The sequence below is a fragment of the Schistocerca serialis genome, chromosome 1 (assembly GCF_023864345.2).
Source record: "Schistocerca serialis cubense isolate TAMUIC-IGC-003099 chromosome 1, iqSchSeri2.2, whole genome shotgun sequence".
Classification (NCBI taxonomy): domain Eukaryota; kingdom Metazoa; phylum Arthropoda; class Insecta; order Orthoptera; family Acrididae; genus Schistocerca; species Schistocerca serialis.
The window spans coordinates 558,757,266-558,781,477 of NC_064638.1; the positions used below are offsets into that span (position 1 = coordinate 558,757,266).

Below are 24,212 nucleotides of genomic sequence, written 5' to 3' on the forward strand. Positions count from 1 at the left end.
GCAAGTAAACAAACTCTGAGATAGGCAAGCATGCAAGCCAATCCACAACTAGTACCCTTTTGTGGAAGGTGCATAATGTTTGTCAAAAAGAGATGAAAGAGAGGGGAGGGCCAACAAGTACATGGCAAGGGTAAGAAACACAGGGAGGACGTTTAAGTCACATGGGAAACTCAGATTCTGAATGAGCAGTAACAATATTGGAATAAAAAACTATCAATTTTTTTAAACATTGTATCCTGCTTCCTTGCTCTGTTTTGGTGTGAAGAGGAATTTAAAGCTTTTGACATTGAAAAAAAAAAAAATGTTCAGAAGTTTAGTAACACTACTGAATGAGAACATGCTGTTGAAATGAGTGTGAGTACTTGGAGAATTTTGGTGTTATTCACAAGCAATAAATGTTACAAAATTTAAAAGAGGTGACAGCAATCCCTTGTATGAAGAAATGAGAGTGGAAGAAAACAAAATTCATCCAAGGAGTATGTTGTAAATTACTTCAATTGTTATTCCAGCCAACTGCACAGTTTTCCAAACGAGTGGCGCAGCACCAAGTTTGTGTGTTCAACAGGCAATGAACTTCATGAATACTTGCATTTGTACATATGACACACACAAGCCTAAAATATAAAGAACAGCCCATGTGCAAAATTATCAATCATGTTATTTCAATTTTTGGGGGCAACTCATCCATTGTCAATGCACATTACCGTGTACATGCTTCAACATTAACATTAAACAATTGAAAATCCAGGACGGAATAATGATAATATTACGAAACAGAAAGATTGCTACTTGCCGTATGGCGGAGATGTTAAGCCACAGACAGGCACAACAAAATGACTGCTAAACAAGTAGACTTTCAACCAAAAGGTCTCCTTCTGGAGTACCTCCTACTCCTGTCTAGTCACAAGCATCACCTATCCCATCAAAGGCAGGGGGGGGGGGTTACTTGTGAAATCAGTCATGATCTATAGCTAGACCACCAGCTGCTGAGCATGCTGTCTGACAATGTTCTTCACTTCAATGACTGCTTCACAGCCTGTGCCATGTGGATCCTTCCTACTAACACTAACGTTTCTGAATGGCACAGGTGGGAATTCTTTCTGCAATATATCCTACATTCCCCTAACCTCCTGGTCTCAATCTTCAAACAATGGAAATCCAGGATGGAATGTAACAATATTGTGAAATGTATAGTTGCTACTCATCATACAGCGGAGATGCTGAGTCGCAGAAAAGCACAACAAAAGAACTGTCGGAAAGTTAGCTTTCGGTCAACAAGGCCTTTGTCAAACAACACACACACACACACACACACACACACACACACACACACACACACACACACACACACATAGTTTGGCTCCAGCTGCCAGAGACCGTGGTCATGTGTGTGCGAGTTGCATTTGCCTGTGTGTGTGTGTGTGTGTGTGTGTGTGTGTGGTCGTCTATTTTTGATGAAGCCCTTGTTGGCCAAAAGTCTCTTTGTTGTGCCTTTCTGTTACTCAGCATCTCCACTATATAGTGAGTAGCAACTAACCTTTTCATAATATTGTTACACTGGCCTCAACTTTTGTTAGTCACTACCCTTCATGCACATATCCCCTTCCCTGTTCCCACTCCAGCTCTATACAGCCTTCTATTCCATCAATGCACCAACAGTCTTTTTACTTATCCCCTTTCCACTAACTCCCCTCCCCACCCGTTTTACTACACCTAGCCTACTATTCCTCCCCTCGCTGCCTCAGCCTCTTCCTCTTCCTTTCCCCCATCACCTATATACACAGCTGCTACCAATCTGGCATCAGAAGCCAGAGACTGCAGCGGTGATGTGTGTGTGTGTGTGTGTGTGTGTGTGTGTGTGTGTGTGTGTGTGTGTGTGTGTGTGGAGGGGGAGGGGGAGGGTATCTACTTCATAAGAAGTTTAGCAGTCTTTTTGTTGTGCTTATCTGTGATTCAACATTTCCTTAGCAGTCTTTTATTGGGCCTGTTTGTGACTCAACATCTCCACTACATGATAACTAGCAATCTACTCTTTTCATAATACATACATTACTGTTAATTTTATGAAAATCGAAGAATGATTAGCTACATCATGAGTGATATCAATAAAGAAAAAACAAAGTGGTACCATATGCAGTTTTACAAGACAAAATTATCTGTTTAGTTTATATCGTGCTACGACAACTTCTGTTAATATCTGGAAAAAGCCATGATCACAAAACACAAGCAATACAGTAAATTCCAGTGATTTGTTTGTCCAAGAAAAGTCTTTTACACTTGTTCTCTAAAGACAAAACTGAGCCACAGCATCTGCAATTAACATAAAAAATAGAAGCTTTTTTCAAAGTGGAGCTTTATTCAAGTTTTCCTGGCGTAAGCACAAAATATATTAAAACAGGAAAGTGATAATGTGTTGTTAATACAGTGTACATATTAAGTTTCTACAGCTTTCTTGTCTTTCGTTAATGTATACCTGGATTCGTCCCACATCCCTGAAGGTTCTCCTTCTTGATGGGATCTAAGGAACATGATGAAAGACTACATGAATTATGCATGAATGAAAATTGCATTGTGAAACTTATCTTTCAAAACTTCTCAAACAATACTACTTTCCATGAGTGTTTTCCTACTTTTTGACAAAGTGCAAATAAATATAAGATTAAATAATTCAAAGAAATAATGCATGTTTATGAAACAGTGCTGCTAAACTACCATAATAATATGACAAAAACTGAAATTGCACGTTTCCAATAGCATGTGTATGTTACTTACATAGTAAAGAGAATTAAAAACTTACGGTATTTTGAACCACGTCAACAGTTGCATTGTTGCACCACCTTGCACTATTACTGTGATGATAACTATCAGTGAAGTAGTTGTCAACATGGCTTGCCTTGCATCTGACACAGTATTTCGGATGGCCAATGCGAAAGACATAGCTCCCCTCAGACCTACAAATGAAAATAACTCAAATTTTACAAAGTTTTTACATGAAATGGGGATTCATTATTGCTGAATTAATCTCTATAAATTAAACAACAAATGTACTATATCTGATGCACTGAAACAATGCCACAAACAATGTTCACATATAAATTAGAAACCCATTACATACTTAAAGTAGCCGTTACTGACCAGGGTTGAACCACTTTTACACGCACTTGCAAAAGTAACACTAAAAACCACTTTTTAAACGAAATATACAGTGTTAACTATGATGGGAGAATTCAAGCTGATATTTCTTTACTTAACCATATGATGACAGAGCATCAATAATTGTTAGTTATTACAAACAAATTTTATTTCTAGTCATAATCACGTAAAACTAGTTATCCTTATTTCCATTTTATTGTTGCAAAATTTGTTTATTTCAGAAGTCTTTTGGAAATTATGCAACCATTACTCACTTCTACATCCTCATAGTTATGTTCCCTATTTTGTGTTGATATCAGGACACCAGACAGTGGATAGTCATGCACTTTTATCTGGCAAGAGAATGGTGATTTAGATGGCCTTTGAGGCTACAGCTGCGGACAACACACTTAACTGAGAGTTGAAGTCACTAAATTTATAAGGGTGTATACCAGCCTCTGTCAGGAAGATTCTACACTTATCAGCCAGAACACTATGAGCAACTACCTAATGGCTGATATGTCCACCTTTGGCATGGATAACAGCAGCGACACATCATGCAGAGGAACCAACAATGAGGCCTTGGTAGATTGCTGGAGGAAGTCGGAACAACATCTGTGCACACAAGTCATCTAATTTCCATAAATTCCAGGGGGGGAGAGGAGGGGGGGGGGGGGGGGAGACACAAGCTCCAACACCACATTCTATCACGTGCCAAATGTGTTCAATTGGGTTCAGATGTGGCGAATGGGGAGGGGGGGGGGGAGGCATCACATCAATTGAAACTTGCCACTATGTTCCACGAACCTCTCCATCACACTCCTGTCCTTGTGACATGGCGCTTTATCATGTTGAAAATTCCCACTGCCATTGGGCAACGCGGTCATCATGAAGGGGGTGTACATGGTCTGCAACCATGTATGAAACTCCTTAGCTGTCATGGTGCCTTGTACAAGCTCCACTGCACCCATGTTTTCCCACATGTATGTTCCCGAGCACAAAGGAGCCACTGCCAGCTTGTCTCCGTCTTGCAGTAAAAGTGTCAAGGAGCTGTTCCCCTGGGAGACGACAGATTTGTGCCCTCCCATTGGCATGATGAGGGTTTTGGGATTCATCAGACTACGCAATGCTCTGTCACTGCACCAACTGATCATCACATGCCCGTTTCAGTCGTAGTTGCCAATGTTGTGGTATTAACATTGGCACATTGCATGGGTTGTTGGCTGCAGAGTCCCATCATTGAGAGTGCTCAGCAAATAGTGTGTTCAGACACACGTGTACTCTGCCCAACATTAAAGTCTGTTGTTAATTCCGTCACAGTTCGCCACCTGTCTACTCAGCTTACGGCATCTGACATCCGTAATGATAGGTGGTTGCCCAACCCCAGGACATATGAAAGTGGTTTCCCTTGGTTTCTCCATGTGCTGAAGACATTCACCACAGCAATCCTCAAAGCCCCGATAAGTCATGCAATTCCTGAAATGCTCACGCCAAGCCCTGCCCTTGGTGAAACTCAGATCGATCACATGCCATCCACATTCTATACATGAACAGGAAGCTCACTGATACTATATGGAACATGCATGTGTCTGACCAGCAGCCAATCCTTACTAGGTGACGCTGCTATCCCCTGGATGAGTTTGCATCGACAGTACATCAGTGGTCGTAACGTTCAGGCTGATCAGTATATATGGCTTGTTGAAAAGATGCCAGTTTTGAGACTGACCCCATAATGATGAGCTATGTTTAAAAATTATAGCACCAACAGTGCTGTTGATCTTCAGGACAGGCTTCAATAGTTCAAATTTTATGGAGTAACAGAAAGGTGGAGATACTGGCACCCCAGAAAGTGTTGATCAAGCGGCAAAGAGTACTATGTTCTGACACTTGTATTGATGCTGGTATATCTGATGTAGCAATGTCAGCTTAGCATTGAAAACTAGTGGTAGAAAGCCTGAAGTAACTTATTATGTGACAGACATAATCACCGCTGCTCCACTACGTAAGTATCGCGTACGCTTTCAGGGGGAGTGAATGAAGTGAAAATTGATATCACAGTTCAATGTGTGCTGATATTACTTGCTGTGAGGGACCACTGCTGATACATGTTTTCTGTAGGCGATGACGGGGAAGCTGGAGCCAGAGGGAAAAGGGGGGGGGGGGGGGGGGGAGGAGGAAAGGGTTGTTAGACAAGGCTTTCTCTTTGGTTTATTCGTTTTACTTGTTTTTCTTGTGGGATTTTATTTCTAGTTCCAGGTTTCTGGCACTGAAGATGAAATGAACAAGCTTACTGCTCTTTGCCATTGCCTCTTCCATCTGCTAGTTGCCTTCAGAGCCTAGGGAGATGGTGGATTGTGAGATGGAGCATGGTGGTGGCAAGAGGTAGGGCTCCGCAAGAGGGATCTGTCACAAAGGATACTTATCTGCTTGGAGAAAGAGGCAGGAAACCTTAAGCTACATGTAACAGGTGAAATAAGGGAGAGATAGCCCCCTTTTCCCTGATGGCATGTGTTTTGACGACAACTCGGGCACATATTGAGACAAGTGAGTTGGCTCTCATTTTTGTTGCAGATTGGTAGTTCTGCAAATTTTTTGTCATCTATACTGAATGGAAGTATTTGTATTTATTTTGGGCTTCAAAAAGGGAGAGTTATTCAGAAAGTAAGGTCCAAATCGCCGTAGCAATTGACTATTGTGCAAACATTGAAACACCCAAGTGAACTGATCTGCCTTTCTCATCAAAAAATGACATTTGCTTTGTTATTGTTGTAGTGTACTGCTTATGGCACCAGTTCAAAATGTTTGGAACAAGTGATCAGCTCACAGACTGTGAAATAAGGACAATGATTTGGTTTCTGACAGGAAGGAATGTTGGAGCAGTGGAAATTTATTGGCATAAATTGATGTGTATGGCACCAATGCAATGGGTGACAAGTATTTAAGTGGGCGACAGCTTTCAAGGACAGATGGGAAAATGTCCGTGATGAACTGCGGTCATGAGCCTCTGACGATTTGGTCAAAGCAATGCACAAAAATATTGGTGAAGACCAGCAATCCACAATTTCAAATTTAGTACTGGAATTTCTAAATGTGGACAGAACAACTTTGCATAAAATTATCTCTGAAAAATTGCAATTTCAGAAATTGTGCACATGTTGGGTCCCAGACTGCTTACTGAGAAACACAAGGTGGAAAGCATGGCTTGTGATCTTGATAAGGAAGGTGATCAATTTTTAGAGAAAATTGTCATACAGGACAAGATGTGGCAAGTGTTTGCAACAGATGATGAGGCGTAAGAAACACTTAAAACTGGTTATCCTCACATGCAGCACCCATCCATGACTTAAGGGAACTAAAGCTTGTAGAACATTATCATAAATGTTTAAACAAATATGGAAACTATATAGAAAAATAGAGGAACATGTAAAGCAACCAGTTGTTTCGTATTCTGGAAAGATTCGTCATCTGTTCCGGTGCAGACCAAGTGTTGTGCTGCACGTCACCTATTTCTTATATCAATTTTGCTCCTATGGCATAGACAAGGGAGTAAATGCCTTGGACTGGCTCTAATTTCACTGTATTGGTCTTGTCAATGAGACAAGACTGCTGGGACTGTATGGTCATCAGCTTGGGTCTCTTCACTGTCTGTTATCCTGGTCCACACAGTCCATAAAACCTGGCACAGGTAAACATTGCCTGGGGCTCCTCTTTCCAGATATGACAAACACAAATTGCTACACATTTTTGGTCAGTCGACAGCTCAGTCAACAGCGTGATACCTGCAAGGTCAGGTTCGAGTTACAACCATGCAGGTACTTGATGGCCTCCATTCTCCTCCACTCCCCTCTCTAACCCCCTCCCAAAATAACACACACACACACACACACACACACACACACACACACACACACACAGGGAAAATCATGCATGCAATTTCAATATATTGTATGAGCAAATTGAGATAAGCCTACCAGAAATCGTATATTTTTGTGAATTAAACGGGGAAATTTTTGTACCTGCACTGTCATAGGCTGCAATGCAGTATATATAAACTTATGCAAAGTTGATACAGTAGAAAAAAACTGAAAATAATATCACTTACCGGCAAAAAACAACATATGCTGAAAGTTATATGCGATCTTTGGTTTCCTGCCTAGATTTAAAAGGAATGATAGAGGATAAATGTTTACTGCACGACCCACCATTGCACATAACTGAATCGCGTTAAGTAAAAACATGTCACTGCAGAACAGTATTATTACAAATAAACAGTATTATTACAAATAAAAGCTGTTAGCAAGCCACAGTAAAGCTTCATGTAACAACAGCTTTCCGAATTTGCTACATCCCTTCTATTTACTATTCTTAAACCATGTGGACCAAAGTCCCTTTGCCACTCAGTGAATGTACTCTGGATCACTTACGATTATTCATCAATGTAATGCATGTTCTTACAAATAATATGAAAGAGATATTTATGCAAATACCATATTTTCAGTAAAAAAAGGATACAAATCCCACAATGATGAATCCAGGATCAAAATGGTGTTTTGGGAATGTGAACATAGAAACACCTATGTATACAAATATAAAATTTTCAGCAAGAAAGTTGAGCAGTTCAAACAACTTCTTTGTCCTTGTTCGAGAGTCTACGGACAAATTGTTGTAGGTATAATGTGCTTGACAGATTCCACAAAACAGGACAGCCACAATACCTGAAACAGTAACATTCCTCCTACAGACAGTAATAAATGATTATTTTGACATACAACTGAGACAAAGAGACATTTCATACAATTAGAGAATGAATTTTGTTTTCAGTTCAATTATATATCTCACATCCATTGTTCATAAGATATGCTCAAAATGGCTGACCAGTTAAGAACTCTACTTTTCAAGGACTCTTTTTACCACGTCTAAGAACAATCTGAGGAACACACTGACAGTAATGTTATTAATCTCCCTTGTGTTAATCTTTAGTTTTGCCAGAATGTGTGGCTTCTTTTTATAGATCAAATCATTGATTTTTGACTGTTCATGTATTCGCTGAAGTGAATGAAACACAATCCAGCTCTGTGATTTCATGGATGTAACAAATGACCAAAACCACGTACAGTACACTAGACCTCTTTCGTTATCTGGCACCTTAATCCCTGCACTGCACTAACTTCTGCACTGCTTTGTGAGCACTACCAAATGAAGTATGAGACGGGACATATAATCTCCAACCTTTTGAAGGTGAATACAGCACCACATTCCTCATGTCAATTTAGTGCCTCCACATCCACGGAATACAAAGGAATCTCCTTATTGCTGGACTGTTCACCACTACATAATATTTTCCACGGAACATGTCTACAACATGTAACACATGAACAACTGGCAAAATGCTGTATAACAATGAAAACTTTCCACTATTGTGAAAACGACGTGTTTACCAAACAACAAACTGCACAATACTGCATATGTCATATGACCTATACCCCTTCCATTGACACCTTTATTTTCCGCCATTAATACAGGCAGTAATATCTTGCCCTGGTCATCTATTTTCATGTGTGTGACTTTCCAATCACACTATGTAGCACTTTCCTCTTTTTCTCCTTAGTTTTATGTCACTTAGTTGCAGTTTCCTGTACAAGTTCCCCTGACTGAAGAAAGAACAGTACCGATTAAACACAATATAGGTCTCCATTAATGCTTTTATTTATCCAAATGTGACACTTACCTTATTTAGCCCAATTTAATACAGAAACATACCTGTGAGGTCAGATGCCTCTGCGATAAGAAACGTGCTGTATGACATCAGCACAAACAAAGCTGATTCCAGGAGAGGAAAATCCCTCACCCTCGTGAACTTGGTCATGTAAACCAATTAAGGAAAATGTTATAACTTTATACAATTGTTCAGATTCTATTAAAACTAAATATTCAAGTCACAAAAAAAAGTTATTGGCAATGAAAAAAAGAAATATCATGATTTCATAACAGACAATGCATCTAGGATGAATCTGTCACTCTGCAGTGAAGTACATGCTATAATAAATTTTCCTGTCGGAATAAGAGTGTATGCTGGACTGGGACTACAGTATAGACCTTTGCCTTCCACAGAACTCACCCTTACATATTCAGTTCTGGAAAACAGATATATTACAGATATCTACAACAAGATTAAAGGACAAGAAGCAGAAAAATTCAAGCACAGAAACTTAAAATTGACAATAAAAACAGTAAATGTTTAACCAAAATTGAAAACTGCCTCAGAAAATGTAACAATGCAACTGGTTTTCAAACCAATAATAATGTAAGAATGTGGCTACACCATAATATATTGGTCAGAAATGCAATGAAGTTCTGAATTCACATGTGTAAAAATTAACTGTAATGTTTGTGACAGGTACTACATTTGACAGACTGGACATGCATCTGATATGAGATACGAAGAGCATACATCTGCAGAACAAGCACATAGTACGGAAATTTTAAAAACTGCATCTAAAGGAAGACTATTTCACAAAACAAGGAAAAGATATGAAGGTTGTACCAAAAGCAAGGTTCCCAATAAGCTACAGCCTTAAGGGAAGGTGCTAGGCTAAATCCGACAACAGTGACGTGCGCAGTGGTTCCCCCACTCTCGAGCCCGCCCGTCTACGATTCACTATGTCACTCAGTGATGGCTCGGAAGCTGCAAGAGATGGAAGTGTTGATCGCCACTCCCGCTAAGTGCGAGGTTCGGGCGGTAATCCGGTTTCTCCACACAAGGAAATTACTGCCCGTGAAGATTCATCAGCAATTGACTGAGATTTATGGTGAAGAGTGCAAGTCTGTTCAGCACATCCGCAAATGGTGCAGAGCTTTTGCTGAGGGTCGCACGGAAGTTCTTGATGAAGAATAGAGTGGAAGACTGCCGGTTTCGGATGCGATTGTCCAGAAGATCAACAGTGAGCTGCTCAAAGATCGGAGGGTCACAGTCCGTGAACTTGTTGAAAGCATTCCTGAAGCTTCCCATGGCACAACTGAAAGAACTTTAACAGAAATGTTGGGTTATCACAAGGTATGTGCTCACTGGGTTCCCTGGATGCTGACTGATAGACAGAAGGAGCAAAGCCTTGACTGTGTTCGCAAGTTTCTTCCACAGTGTGAGGGGGGAGGCAACAAGGAGAAGTTGTTGGACTCTATCATCATGGGAGATGAAACATGGGTGTTTCATTACACAGACAAAGACTATGGGCCAGGGCAATTCTAGTGCACAAAAGATGCAGAAATGTAAGTCTGTATAAAAATTTGTAATAAAAAAAGTTTTAAACCTCAATATCTCTGAACTAAATTTTTTGCAATAAATGATCCGTTTTCTAAAAAAAGTACTGATGGTAAAGACATGAAATTTTCACAGCACACATAGTGTGAGATTCAACACATGAACTAGAATAATTAAAATATCCTGAGTCGTTGTGTTTTTATTTTCATTTATTTACAAAATTCTTTCAAAAAATTGAGTGTTAAAAAAGATAACATGCCGAACAATACAATTTCAGCAACAATTCTAGTTCAGTGTATCTAGAAAGGTGCGTTCAATAATTATGGAAAATTGTAAGTAGGTATCTTAAAAAGTTTCCACGATAATGGGTCACAAAATTCTATAATTTAACATAGGCAGCATAGGACATACAATGTCCCCTTAATGAACAAAGCGAGAAAATTTTACTTTGACAGCTTTGAAGAGTTTTTCACAGCAAAGTGTGTGGTGTGAAAATAAGTAGTCTGCAGGATGTGGACAGCCACGTTAGCCATTTCCTGCTAGACCGTTCTTGTGATTGGTAGATACGGCAGGTGACTTCCTTGTAGGTTGTCCATGCACTGTTGTGGCAAGATATTGACTGGACTCAATGACAAGTAAACAATGGTCCACATGAAAATTGAGAGCTTTGTACACCAGTAAGCCTACTTGTCTTGCCTTTAGTTTTATATGTTGCCTTCTACAGTTCCTTTTGCATATTTTATACTTTTACATATTAAACCTGTTCTGTTCCAAAAATGCATTATGAATAGCATCACGACTTTTTCTGTGATATGATTTTTACCAGCCACACAACTCTCGAGTTAAAACCAAAATCTTTCGGATTTTACAATGTGAATTATATGTGACTTAGATAATGAGTCCTAATGTAATTTCATATGCATGTGAATGTTATATTTATCTGGTTTTATTAACTGATGTAAGTGGGGCTTGAATAGTGCCATCAGCAAATAATTTCATTCTGTTGTTGTAAGTGTGATGCAGAAGCACAGAAGATAATTTGTATTTTGTGACCATTGCTGTGAAACGTTGCTCTTTAGCAAACTAAACTGGTATGTTTTCTCTAATGTATATACATTGTCTAGCAGAATTCTGTCTCCGTAATTCTTTTTCATTTCTGATATTAAGTGATTGGCAGTTGAAACAGGTCAAACTTTTTACCAATTTTTGTGATTTTTTAAGTGAGTGTCAGATTGAGTACTTCACAGACAATGTCTTGTTTCATCAAATCACTTCTTTTATGAAAGAGGAAGTGAATGATAAACAGTAGTATAAGTCAAAAAAGAATTATGCCACTTACAATATGGAGTTGACATGTAATTAGAGTAACATAATAACTTTAACCAAGTATAAATAACTGACATGTTATAAATTTATAAATCATACACTAAAAGGATATCAAGGCTGTAATGCATCCCATGACAGTTCCAATCAGGAGAGATAAACTGAAAATCACGAAGAAATCCCCCAATGCTCTAAAGAATGCATCAGTTTCAAAACCTCCTGATCCTGATTGGTACCTTTCTCCATAATTTTGTATAGCTCTGGAAACAAAATAAATTGTTATTTTGTCACAATTATAGAAACTTGAATTGATGTCATGCTGAACGCAACTTTATAGCAACATTCTACTCAGTTATCCAGTATAAACTCACCCGCTTAAAACAATAGCAACTGCATCATTTAGGACACTTTCGCCAAAAACAAGTGCATACAAATTGACATCAACATGAAGGTCGTTGAAAATGGCTAATATTGTCAAAGGATCTGTTGGAGAAATGAGGGCACCAAAGTATAAAGTATCCAAAAATGTGAAACTTGACTTCAGATAGGGTCGCAACTGGATGAAACCATACATCAAAGCACTGTAACAGTTTGAGAACACTATATTCACATATTGCTTTGTATAACAGCCAAAAGTAATTCTAATTTACATAAAATTCTAATTTTTAGGCACAAGAAAGGCTGAGAAACATTCTTACCCCACAGCAAACGACGACAGTGTTGTGCCAATCAGTGCGTAAGTCAAAATAGCCCCAAGGTTCCGAAAGAAGTATTTCTGGTTAATAAATAAAAGTATCATGTCAGTGATGTAAAGCAGAGTGAATAAAACTGATTATTCATAGTAGTTATAAGTATAAGGAAATTGTATGTGTTCGTAAGACTTGGAGGAATCACTAGAACATTACAAAATCGCGTATGAAGTTTAGTCACAAAGGTTACAGCTGAAATTTGTAGCACAATATCTTTATGCTAGTTTTAATCATCCAATATCTACCTTAAATGACACACAAATATTTGAAACCAGCATATAGTTACTCAATCCTGTTATTTTATGTCCTGCAACAACAGAAACTGACTTATTATTACTGAACTTCAAGATTTTCCTAGAATTTTAAGGTGCTATTGTTCCTAATAGCACTATATAAAGTGTGGCCAGTGTTTATTTTCAGCAGATATCTCCCACAATACTGGTATCATCTAATATACTGCCACTGGCTTTTGTGTAATTATCAGCTCTCATAAACAACCCCACTCACATGAACCATGGACCTTGCTGCTGCGCTGGTGGGGAGGCTTATGTGCCTCAGTGATACAGATAACCGTACTGTAGCTGCACCCACAACGGAGGGGTATCTGTTGGGAGGCCAGACAAACATGTAGTTCCTGAAGAGGAGCAGCAGCCTTTTCAGTAGTTGCAAGGGCAACAATATGGATGATGCCTGATCTGGCTTTGAACATCAGCCAAAAACGCCTTGCTGTGCTGGTAGTGCGAATGACTAAAAGCAAGGGGAAACTACAGCCATATTTTTTTTCCCAAGGGCATGCACCTCTACTGTGTGGCATCCTCTAAGGTAAAATATTCCAGAGGTAAAACAGTCCCCCCATTCAGATTTACAGGTGGGGACTACTTAGGAGGATACCGTTAACCCTGAGAAACAGAACTGGTGTTCTATGGATTGGAGCGTGGAATGTCAGTTCCTTTAATCGGGTAGTTAGGCTAGAAAATGTAAAAAGGGTAATGGGAGTTACTGAAGTTTGGTTGCAGGAGAAACAGGACTTTTGTCCAGGTGAATACAGAGTTATAAATACAAAATCAAATAGGGGTAATGCAAGAGTAGGTTTACGAATGAATAAGGAAATAGGAACACAGATAAGCTACTACGAATAGCACATTGAACGCATTACTGCAGCAAAAATAGACATGAAGCCCACACCCACCACAGTAGTGCAAGTTTATATGCTAATTAGCTCCACAGATGAAGAGATTGAAGACATATATGATCAGACACAACAAATTATTCAGACAGTTACGGGACACAAAAATTTAATTGTGGTGGGGGCTGGAATTCGATAGTAGAAAAAGGAAGAGAAGGAAAAATAGTACATGAATATGGACTAGGGGAAAGGAATGAAAGAGGAACTCGTCTGTTAGAATTTTTCACAGAGCATAATTTAATCTTTGCTAACACGTGGGTTAAGAATCAGGAAAGAATGCTGTGTATGTGGAAGAGACCTGAAGACACTGGAAGGTTTCAGATTGATTATGTAATGGTACGGCAGAGATTTCGGAACCAGATTTTACATTGTAAGATATTTCCAGTGGCAGATGCGGACTCTGGCCACAATGTATTGGTTATGCACTGAAGATAAAAACTGAAGAAATTACAATAAGATAGGAATTTAAGGAGATGGGATCTGGATAAACTGAAAGAACCAGAGGTTGAGAGTTTCAGAGGAAGCATTAGGCAACAACTGACAAGAGCATGGGAAAAAATATAGTACAAGAGGAATGGGTAGCTTTGAGAGATGAAATAGTGAAGGCAGCAGAGGATCAAGTAGGTAAAGAGATGAGGGCTAGAAGAAATCCTAGGGCAACATAACACACACTGAATTTAACTAATGAAAGGGGGAAATATAAAAATGCAATAAATGAAGCAGACAAATGGGAATAAAAATGCCTACAAAGAAGGATTTTGAAACATATATCATTAGGGAAAAGATTGACACCCCCTACAGTAAAATTAGAGAGACCTTTGGAAAAAAGAGAACCACCTGTATAAATATCAAGAGGTCACATGGAAAGCCCGACCTAAGCAAAGATAGGAAAACTGAAATGAATATATAGAGGCTCTGTACAAGGGAGATGTGCTTCAGGGCAATATTATGGAAATGGAAGAGGATGAGTATGAAGATGAGATGGGAGATATAATACTACGTGAAGAATTTGAGAGACTACTGAAAGACCTCCATCAAAACAAGGTCCCGGGAGTAAACAACATTCTGTTAGAGCTACTGATAGCTTTGGGGGAGCCAGCCATGACAAAACTCTTCTATCTGGTAAGCAAGAGGTAGGGGACAGGCAAAATGCCCTCAGACTTCAAGAAGAATATAACAACTCCAATTACAAAGACCGTATGTGCTGAAAAGTGTGACAATTACCAAACAATCAGTCTAATAAGTCATGGCTGCAAAATACTAACACGAATTCTTTACAGGAGAATGGAAAAACTGGAGGAAGCCAATACCCGGGGAAGATCAATTTGGAGTCCAAAGAAATGTAAGAACACGCGAGGCAAACCTGACCTCAAGACTTCTCATGGAACATAGGTTAAGGAAAGGCAAACCTATGTTTATAGCATTTGTATACCTGAACAGAACTTTTGATCATGTTTGCTGGATGCTCTCTTTGAACTTACGAGGGTGGCAGGGGTAAAATACAGAGATCAAAAAGCTGATTACAACATGTACAGAAACCAGATGACAGTTGTAAGAGTTGAGGGACACGAAAGCGAAGCAGCGATTGAAAAGGCGGTGAGGCAGGGTTGTAGCCTATCCTCAATGTTATTCAATCTGTACATTGAGCAAGCAGTAAAGGACACAGAAATAAATGTCAGTGACATTGTAATTCTGTCAGAGACAGCAAAGAAGTTGGAAGAGTAGCTGAACAGAATGGACAGAGTCTTGAAAGGAGGACATAAGATGAACATCAACAAAAGCAAAATGAGGACAACGAAATGTAGCTGAATTAAATCAGGTGATGCTGAGGGCATTAAATTAGGATACGAGACACTTAAAGTAGTAGATGAGTTTTGCTATTTGAGCAGCAAAATAACTGGTAATGGCTGAGGCAGAGTGGACATAAAATGTAGACTGGCAATGGCAAGAGAATCATTTCTGAAGAAGAGAAATTTATCAATACCGAGTAAAGACTTAAGTGTCAGGAGGAAGTCTTTTCTGAAAGTATTTGTATGAAGTGGTAGCCATATATGGAAGTGAAACTTGGACGTTAAACAGTTTAGATACAAAGAGAATAGAAGCTTTTGAAATGTGGTGCAATAGAAAAATGCTGAAGATTAGATGAGTCTATAACATAACTAATGAAGAAATACTCACTGGAAATGGGGAGCAAAGAAATTTGTGGGACAACCTGAGTACAAGAATGGATCATTTGGTAGCACACATTCTGAGATGCCAAGGGCTTGTCAATTTAGTACTGTAGGGAAGTATTGGGGGGGGGGGGGGGGGGGGTGTAAAATTGTAGGGGGAGACCAAGAGATGAATACAGTAAGCAGATTCAGAAGGATGTAGGTTGCAGCAGTTACTCAGAGAGGAAGAAGCCTGCACAGGATAGAGGAGCATGGAGAGCTGCATCAAATCAGTCTTTGGACCGAAGATGATGACGACAACAACATCAAAAATCTAATACAACATTATGGGCGAGTTCACAAATTTCTACATATAGCCAGCACTTCTAATGTCGTTTCTTAGCACTTACAGGACCACACATGACACGAAGAGTTCAGTGCAAACATTACAGAGTTGGCAGATGCAATTGCTGCTCTACTTGCAGCACCCAGAAGCGAGTCTGTCATGAACAATGCATTCCGTGTGTTTCCAAGCCCAGTGATCAGACACTTTTATTAAATCACATCCCTGGATGGCCACAATGATGGCAGCCATTGAGGGCTGCATCATATACGGCGTCACCAGCATGGAAGGCCTGCAATGGGGACAGCAGAACTAACTGCGGCCATGACAATCAGAGGTGTCACAACCAGTTCTTACCCAGCTTGTACATGCACTACAACCACTGGTTTACCAGATGCATTACAACCACTGGTTTATCAGCTGTACGCCCCACTAGTATCAGTGACCGGGGAACTAACAACAGGCAAACCTCACCAGAACTGCCATCTTATAGCAGACTGTGCTCGGACTGGGACATGTCAGGCAATGACAATGTATGCCAGCAAGCAAATGCCACTTACAATATAGGTCCAATTGCACCCCAACAGGAGGACATCAATATGGCTAATCCCTCCCACTTCATGCCACTCTTCCAACTTAGTAGACACCACCTGGGTCACTTCCAATCCTACATACCAATGCCAGGGGAGAGGGACCTCAGTTTGGGTGGCAGTATTGGTATCTTGTCAGAGATAGTCATACAGCTACAGACAGTTTGTCACCAAAGGGTAGCATATCACTGACCACAGTCAAATAGGTTAGTAGACGCTGTGACATAATGCTGTTAAAAGACAAACCTTTGACCCGAGTACTTCACATGGTTTCAAGACTCATTACTCTGTTCCATCACGTTATCTATTTAAGGGATATACTGAAAACAATTGTCACACTTTCTGTTTTACATGGTTGGATTTCACCTGGACTGACTGTGACCATGCTGTTAGAACAGCTGGGAACTTGTTTTTTAGAACATGACTTTGGCTGTTAACTGCACTACCACTATTTGTTTATCTGTGTGTGAATGCCTAAAGTAATCTTCGTCTGTTGAAATAAATCACAGTGCAGATCTTTCCTTTTTCCTTCTTCAGCAATCTTTCTCTATACATTCTGCAGCATAGGATCTTCTTAATCTTCTTCCAATTTTAAGGTTACACAAAATGTAAGTTTGTGCAGAAAATTGGAATGGTTTCACCCACAAATGCTCTGGAATATTCAGTACTTTTTATGACACAGTGTTGGATATATCATCCAAGTTCCACTTCAAAAATACAAGAGACTCAAAATTACATATAGCACTGTTAACTCCTGTACTTATTAATAAACATAACCCCCCCCCCCCCCCCCCAATACAAAGAAAATCTGGAGAACAGTAATATCAAGTTGCTCACTTTGTTGTGTAGCTTTCAAACACAGCTAAAATTCGGTTCTTTAACAGCAAAGCTATTTGAAAAAACACTATGCAATACAAGAGACTACAATGCCATTTAGAGGTAATGTTATGAAGAAAACGGAACTTACCCTTTTCAAGCTATAACCAGCATGAAAAATGATTGGTGGTAATATAATATTGAAAAATATTTCTGGATCAAATGTAGCCTGAAACAGACAATGGATGGGATTATTTTTCCAAGTGACTAGGAACAATATCTAGATTTGAAGTTGATAAGACAATTTTATTACTAAAGTGGACAATTAGGTAATTACTAATGGAGCAGTAGCACAGCTGACTATGGAATTTAGCAAATAACAAATCTGGCAGAAAAAATAACATCAAATTTGGCACAGAACTGAATTTTTCAAAAAACACTGAATTTGGCAATGAACAGCATGACACTGACAAAAAATGGCACTGCACATGGAAAAAATAACACAGAATGTGGGGGAAAAAAAGAACAAGGAAGAAAGAATCTGGCAAGGCAAAAAATGACCTCAACTTTGGCAAAAAATAATAATGAATTTAGCAAATAAAATTTCAACAAATTTGGCAAAATAAACAACACTGAAGTGGCAAAGAAACAGCAATGAGTTTGGCCAAAATACGGCATTGAATGTGGCAAAAAAATACGAATTTGGCAAAAATTGCAACTAATCTGGCAAAAAGTAGTACCTAATTTGGCCACAAAATAAAATAATTTCTTCCTATTCCTCTCTGTTCCGTATGGAAGATTTTTGGACAGTATAATTCCTGTTGTCCTGGTATATTTCTGCATGACAAGGTCTGTGCATTCAGCATTGAAATTTTGCTGTGAATTACTTACACATCAGTTGCGTTCAAACTTAAACTGATTCCTCCCTGTAACTAATAAACACCACAATATTTTTATTGTTTACTTCTGTGTGCATGACCTGCTGATTTGCATCTCATTGTCTGATCCCACTGTAGATGATCATTAACTCTGGTCATTCGTATGACCTATAGCAAGCAGATATAATCTACGGGGGACGAAAGCAGTCCTCAAGTGGAGTTTGAGAGAGGAAACGTCCAACAAGAAGTCCTCTACACTGTTGGGACTAGACAGTTAAAGCAGCAGCTGACTGCTACCAGCAGAAGACAATTCCAAGAAGCACTTATGACATGAACATCAAATTTGATGTTCCTCATAATTTACATCCTATTACAGATGAATTTTGTTATTTCATACCAAGGCAGTACATTTTCACTGCTAATACTCATTTCTTGGAGAGAGAGAGAAAAAAAGAATCCTGATGTACAGATTGCAGCTAAAAGATGTGTTGTCTCCTATTAGCACACTTCAACTTGGCAGAATGGCTTTGAGTCATCAAGCACAGATATGAACGGAACTTTAACAGGAATTTTAACCACCTTCAAGTGTCCTGAGGCAATAAATTATAGCTACTCCGGAAATAATAAGAGTTAACTGCACACTGGTTGTAGGTATTGCAATGAGTTTGTGTGTGCCCAGAAATCAAAGTACAATCACAATCTGGATTACATTCAACAAGATAACGTTCCACTATTGAATGTATGAAAATCTGCTGTCAAAATTTTTATTTACAAAACATCTACAAAATTATAGTACATATACTGGGTATTCTGTAGCCAAATGATTATAAAGAAATATTCTGTAACAGTCTCTCTAAAATGTAGAGTGGCAGATACATACCTTAAGTTCAATTTCACTGTCATCAACATCAATTTCTCCTCTGAATGTATAGGCATACGTCTTGTTTGGAACATTTGGTGACCCTCCTTTGTTTGGAAAACGTAGCCATAAGGAATCCGGAGGCAAAGACTGATTATATTTGTCTTTCTCAGGTACAACAGTCATGTGTACAACAGAACTGGCATTTCCAGCATATCGTATAAGAGCTCCCACAATAAGGCCTTGAAAGAAAAAAAGGATGCTTTCACTTCCAATCAGTATGAGACAGCACTATGTTTTCAACATTTTATTGTATGGAACTGGGGACCTAGAAATTATGGAGAGGCTTCGTCCCTGCCATAGCCCGCAGTGGTTCACAACCCAACAACAGGCTACAGCAGTCCACTCACCCCACTGCTGTCCCTCACCGAACCCAGGGTTACTGTGCGGTTTGGCCCCCAGTGGAGCCCCCGGGAATGTCTCGCACCAGATGAGTGTAACCCCAAATGTTTGTATGGTAGAGTAATTACGATGTACGCGTACATGGAGACAGTGTTTGGGCAGCAATCGCCAACATAGTGTAACTGAGGCGGAATAAGGGGAATCAGCCTGCATTCACCATGGCAGATGGAAAATCTGCCTTTAAAACCATCCACAGACTGGCTGGCACACCAGACCTCGACATTAACCCGCCAAGCAGATTTGTGCCGGGGATTGGCATGCCTTCCTGCCCGGAAAGTAGTAAATAAGACTGCACGGCTAACCGGTCAGGTATGTTTTCGACACAGTAATTTATATAAATTGCACATGTTGCTGGAGTGTTCTGATATTTGGAAAACAAGAATACTTGGCAGCCGAGATCTATGTTTTAGTATTTTTATTTCCTCAATGCGTGGCTTTGACAGAGTCCAGCTGTCATCTACAGATCTTCTGGAAATAATATTACTGTACATAAATTGCACAACTTTGCACATCAGTGTCCAGAAGAGTCTTAAAGTGCAGGACTGCATTCTGCAGGGAAGAACGAAGCATGTCTGTAGGTATGCTGGCAACCTCTTATGATATTTTGCACTTCTGACCAGCACATGTGTGAATGTTCCCCTTGTAAACCCTCTCTTCAGGTAGACCCACAACCAGAAATCATGGAGTGAGATCAGGTGATCATGCCTGCGAAGCACTTGGAAATGATCGACTGATAATTCGATCGTTTCCAAATGTGTTTCAGAGAACTAGGTGAACTTCATGAGTGATGTGCAGCGGACCCCATTGTGCTTGACAACTGTTGAGTTCAATATGTCTCCCTCCTGTAAGGCAGGTATGACATGCTGGCGAAGCATATTGCAGAAACACTAGCCAGTCACATTGCATTTCTTTGGTCCTTGAGCACTAACCTGTTCAAAAGAGAATGAGCCAATGATGAACATAGTCATGAAGCCACACCACCTGGTGATACGTTCAACATACAGAGGAACTTCATGCACAGTGACTGGAAGTGAAGATCCCCACACTTGGCAATTCTGAGCATTCACCTCACTTGTCAGAGAAAAATGAGCTTAGTCTGTCTATAAGATGGTCCCTTGTCAACTTCAATCCTTGCAAGAAAGTGGTCAGCCATGTGTCCTGTGGTGGAAGCTTCTTTATGATACAGATTTGTACTGATACCATTTGAAAATGGTTTGAAACACGTTCCGTACCGCGGACCAAGGGATGTTCAAGTGTCATGACACAACATGCGCACTGCCTGACGATCAGGAATTGTACACTGCGTTGTCTGCCACAGCAACAGCGATTTCATCAACCACCTGTGGTGCAACCTGTTGTCGGCCTCTTCCTGGAGCAAAGACCAGTTCTCCAGTCGATTCGAACTATTTCATCATGCTCCACACAGCAGTTACAGAAAGAGGACCCTTCAGTAATCCTTTCAGCCAGTGATAATCTCGCAGTGCAGCTGCAGCATTATTGTTTTGATAATAGTGCTTCACCAATAATGCCCTGCTCCTTTTGTCCATGCTCATGTTGACACGTCATGTGCACTGTGACTGGTCAGGTGTGAGACACTATATATCACGATGACAGCACCAGGTGGCCATAGTTGGAACTGGACGGTAGCACTGTGATGCATGGAAATCATGCACCCCATACTCTGGGCAATAATGCTACCAAGTTTGGTACTGATATGCGATTAGTTTCCATTTTATAATGTGTTAAACAGGGAAAGTTTAATTATAACCACCCAGTATATACATATATGAGGGCTGGAACTTAAATAGTGGCAACTAGTTATTCACAACCAATGCAAAAAGAGTTACATGTTTGCACCTGTTACTGCCCTTCAAAGTAGTCGCCAGTTTTGTGTAAAACCCGTTGCCAGCGATGTGAAAGGCGCAGTATACCGTTAGCAGAGCCTGTTCTATTGATGGTGCGAATGGAGCGGCCTACTGCCTGTTGAATCTCTGGGACAGTTCTGAAGCGAATGCTATGAAGTGGTTCCTTCATCTTCGGAATCAAATCAACGTCACAAGGACTTAAGTCCAGGGCATGTGTTGATGGTGCAGTACTTTCCAGTCCCATTGACCGAACAGAGCAGCCACAGTTTGCGCTGTATGTGACTGTGCATTGTCCTGCAAAATGATGGGTGTGTCGCGCAGAAAGTGTTGCTGCTTCTTTCCCAAAGCTGGTTGCAGGTGATGCTCCAAAAACGAACAGTAATACTGTGCACTGATGGTCTGCCATGGAGGAACATAATGCGTTGGGATAACACCATCACAGTCGTACACGAGAATCACCATAACTCTACACCGCTCCATTCGCACCATCAACAGAATAGGCAATTCTAACAGTATACTATGCCTTCTACATCGCTGGCAATGGGTTCTACACAATGCTTGTGAGTACTTTGAAGGACAGTAACAGGAGCGAACATGTAACTCTTTTGTATCGGTTGTGAATAAATAGTTGCCACTGTTTAAGTTCCAACCATCATATAAAGAAATGTTTACAGGAGACAGGACGTTTGGTTAGTCTTGGTACCATCCTGGCGTTTCCCTGAAATGATTTGGAGAAACTTAATTAGAATGGCCAAACAGAGCATGAACCTTCCAAATCTGAAGCCTGCATCTTAGCTGTTCAGTCACTGGAAGCATGATGTAGCACATTCCTCATTTACCCAATGCTGATTTCCATATTATTATTCATGGTATTAAAAAGTCAGTTTTAATTTCCATGTCATCACTGATGTATTTTCCAGTAGATCAGCACCGTCCCAACACCATTATCCTTGTCTGATTTGATCCGTAAGTGACGGCTTACACTTGGACAACTAGTACTCCACATGACATGTCCTTGATGTGTACATTATTTTGGAATGATGCTAAGTAACATGACAGTGGTTCCTACAACTATGAGGATGGCAAGGTTGCATATAACAGAACAACTGTTGCAGTCAAATGTTCATTAAATGGAAAAGGAAGATAAACATTATTCTTGCCAGTACATTTCATGAAGAATTCAGATGAATGTTACAAAAACAATTTTTTTTTCCTTGCACATAAGGTATGTTGACAAGAACCCCGAAAGCTACTAAATGGCATAATCACGACTGCAGGAAATTTTCTCAGATGTTCCACTATATACATGATTATTCTCAACCAATACAGAACTTTTCAGAAGAACAGTTAGAACATAACAATAATCACACTATTAAAAAAAACAAAAAGAAAAAAGGAAGAAGAAGAAGAAGAAGAAAATGAACTGCCACCCAAGAGAATTCAAGTAGGGTGCTGCATAGAAGGACAACCATCTTAATTCCAAGATACTATTCCAGACATGCTGCCAAAATATTTTTTAAAAAAATTAAAAGTGCTGTAAATAGATAATGTATGCTCTAACTAAAGTATAATGAATTCAACAATGAAAAATGGAAACAAGTTGGTATACTGCTGTGTGAAGCTTTAACTAAGTATGTCCACTAGTGTATTATGAAAATGATTCAGATGTCTAGTCTTTTTCATTTTTTGATGATTTTTTCTCTTCATGAGTTCTTTCAATGATTTCCTGGTTGGTGGATATTTCCATTCATTTTATGCACAACAGTGGTCTCCAGCATCATACAGAAAATTGTTCAAGAGATGTCTCTTCAATTTTGTCCACTGTCCACATTTCACAGCCATAAAAAGCATCAAACCATTCTGCCCCACTTTTGCATATCTTAGCTTCTCTAAATCTAAATTGTTACTTCGTTTTCTCAAAATTTATTGTTTATGGGCCTTGGACCAGGCTAGTATTTCTGGCTGTTTTGTGTTAATTTTAATCTTATATTCACCTATAACTATTGGATCAATAAATCCTAAATGTCTTGAATTTTCTTGATCTGGGACCCCATCCACAGACATAAATGCCTGTATTGTTTCTCTATTTGTTTTGGTACAGTATTTCTTGCACTGATGAATTGAATGCAATTAATAATTCTAGAACTTGTTCTTTGTTACTTTTCTTTATAATTTCCATCTTTTTACTGTATAATTTCATAATTATTCTTGTGTCTCTAAATTATCACTGGAGTATGTTTTACAGAGGTCTTCAAAAGCTATTTAAATTGTTCTAGCATACAGAACACAGCCATATGTTGCCTATTATGTTATTTGAGCTCAGTATGTGTTCTAAAATTCTACATACAATGGAAGCCAAGGATATTGGACAGCAGTTTTGTAGGTCACTTCTGCTACCATTATTGTAGATGAGTGTGACTTGTGCTTTCTTGTAATTACTGGACATAGTTAAAACTACTACTGAAAAAGGAGCTAACTCAGTGGCTAACTTGGGATCTGGCATAGATTCCACTGTAGGTTCTACTGGAGCTTTCTTCAGTTTTAGCAATTTCAGCTGATTCTCAACACTGCTGACACTAATACCGCTAACATTCATCTTTG

At 39.5% G+C, this 24,212-nt stretch overlaps 1 protein-coding gene across 6 annotated transcripts in view; it reads right to left on the reverse strand.

The window, feature by feature from the left end:
* LOC126475464 (sodium/hydrogen exchanger 7) overlaps positions 1 to 24,212 on the reverse strand; it is a 172,482-nt gene that overhangs the window by 133,593 nt on the left and 14,677 nt on the right. For 5 of the 6 annotated variants that reach the window (XR_007586737.1, XM_050103351.1, XM_050103359.1 and 2 more), the window contains exons 2-10: positions 19,306 to 19,526; positions 17,699 to 17,776; positions 12,412 to 12,488; positions 12,085 to 12,294; positions 11,827 to 11,973; positions 8,893 to 8,996; positions 7,645 to 7,847; positions 7,235 to 7,346; positions 2,798 to 2,951 (exon numbers count right to left, since the gene is read on the reverse strand). Coding sequence is in view for 5 of the 6 variants with exons in the window: in XM_050103351.1 (XP_049959308.1) it covers positions 2,798 to 2,951; positions 7,235 to 7,346; positions 7,645 to 7,847; positions 8,893 to 8,996; positions 11,827 to 11,973; positions 12,085 to 12,294; positions 12,412 to 12,488; positions 17,699 to 17,776; positions 19,306 to 19,526 (1,306 nt within the window). In the remaining variant the exon portion in view is untranslated. Of the gene's footprint in view, positions 1 to 2,418; positions 2,519 to 2,797; positions 2,952 to 7,234; positions 7,347 to 7,644; positions 7,848 to 8,892; positions 8,997 to 11,826; positions 11,974 to 12,084; positions 12,295 to 12,411; positions 12,489 to 17,698; positions 17,777 to 19,305; positions 19,527 to 24,212 lie in introns of those variants that run through there. The other variant, XM_050103390.1, reaches the window with a different exon arrangement.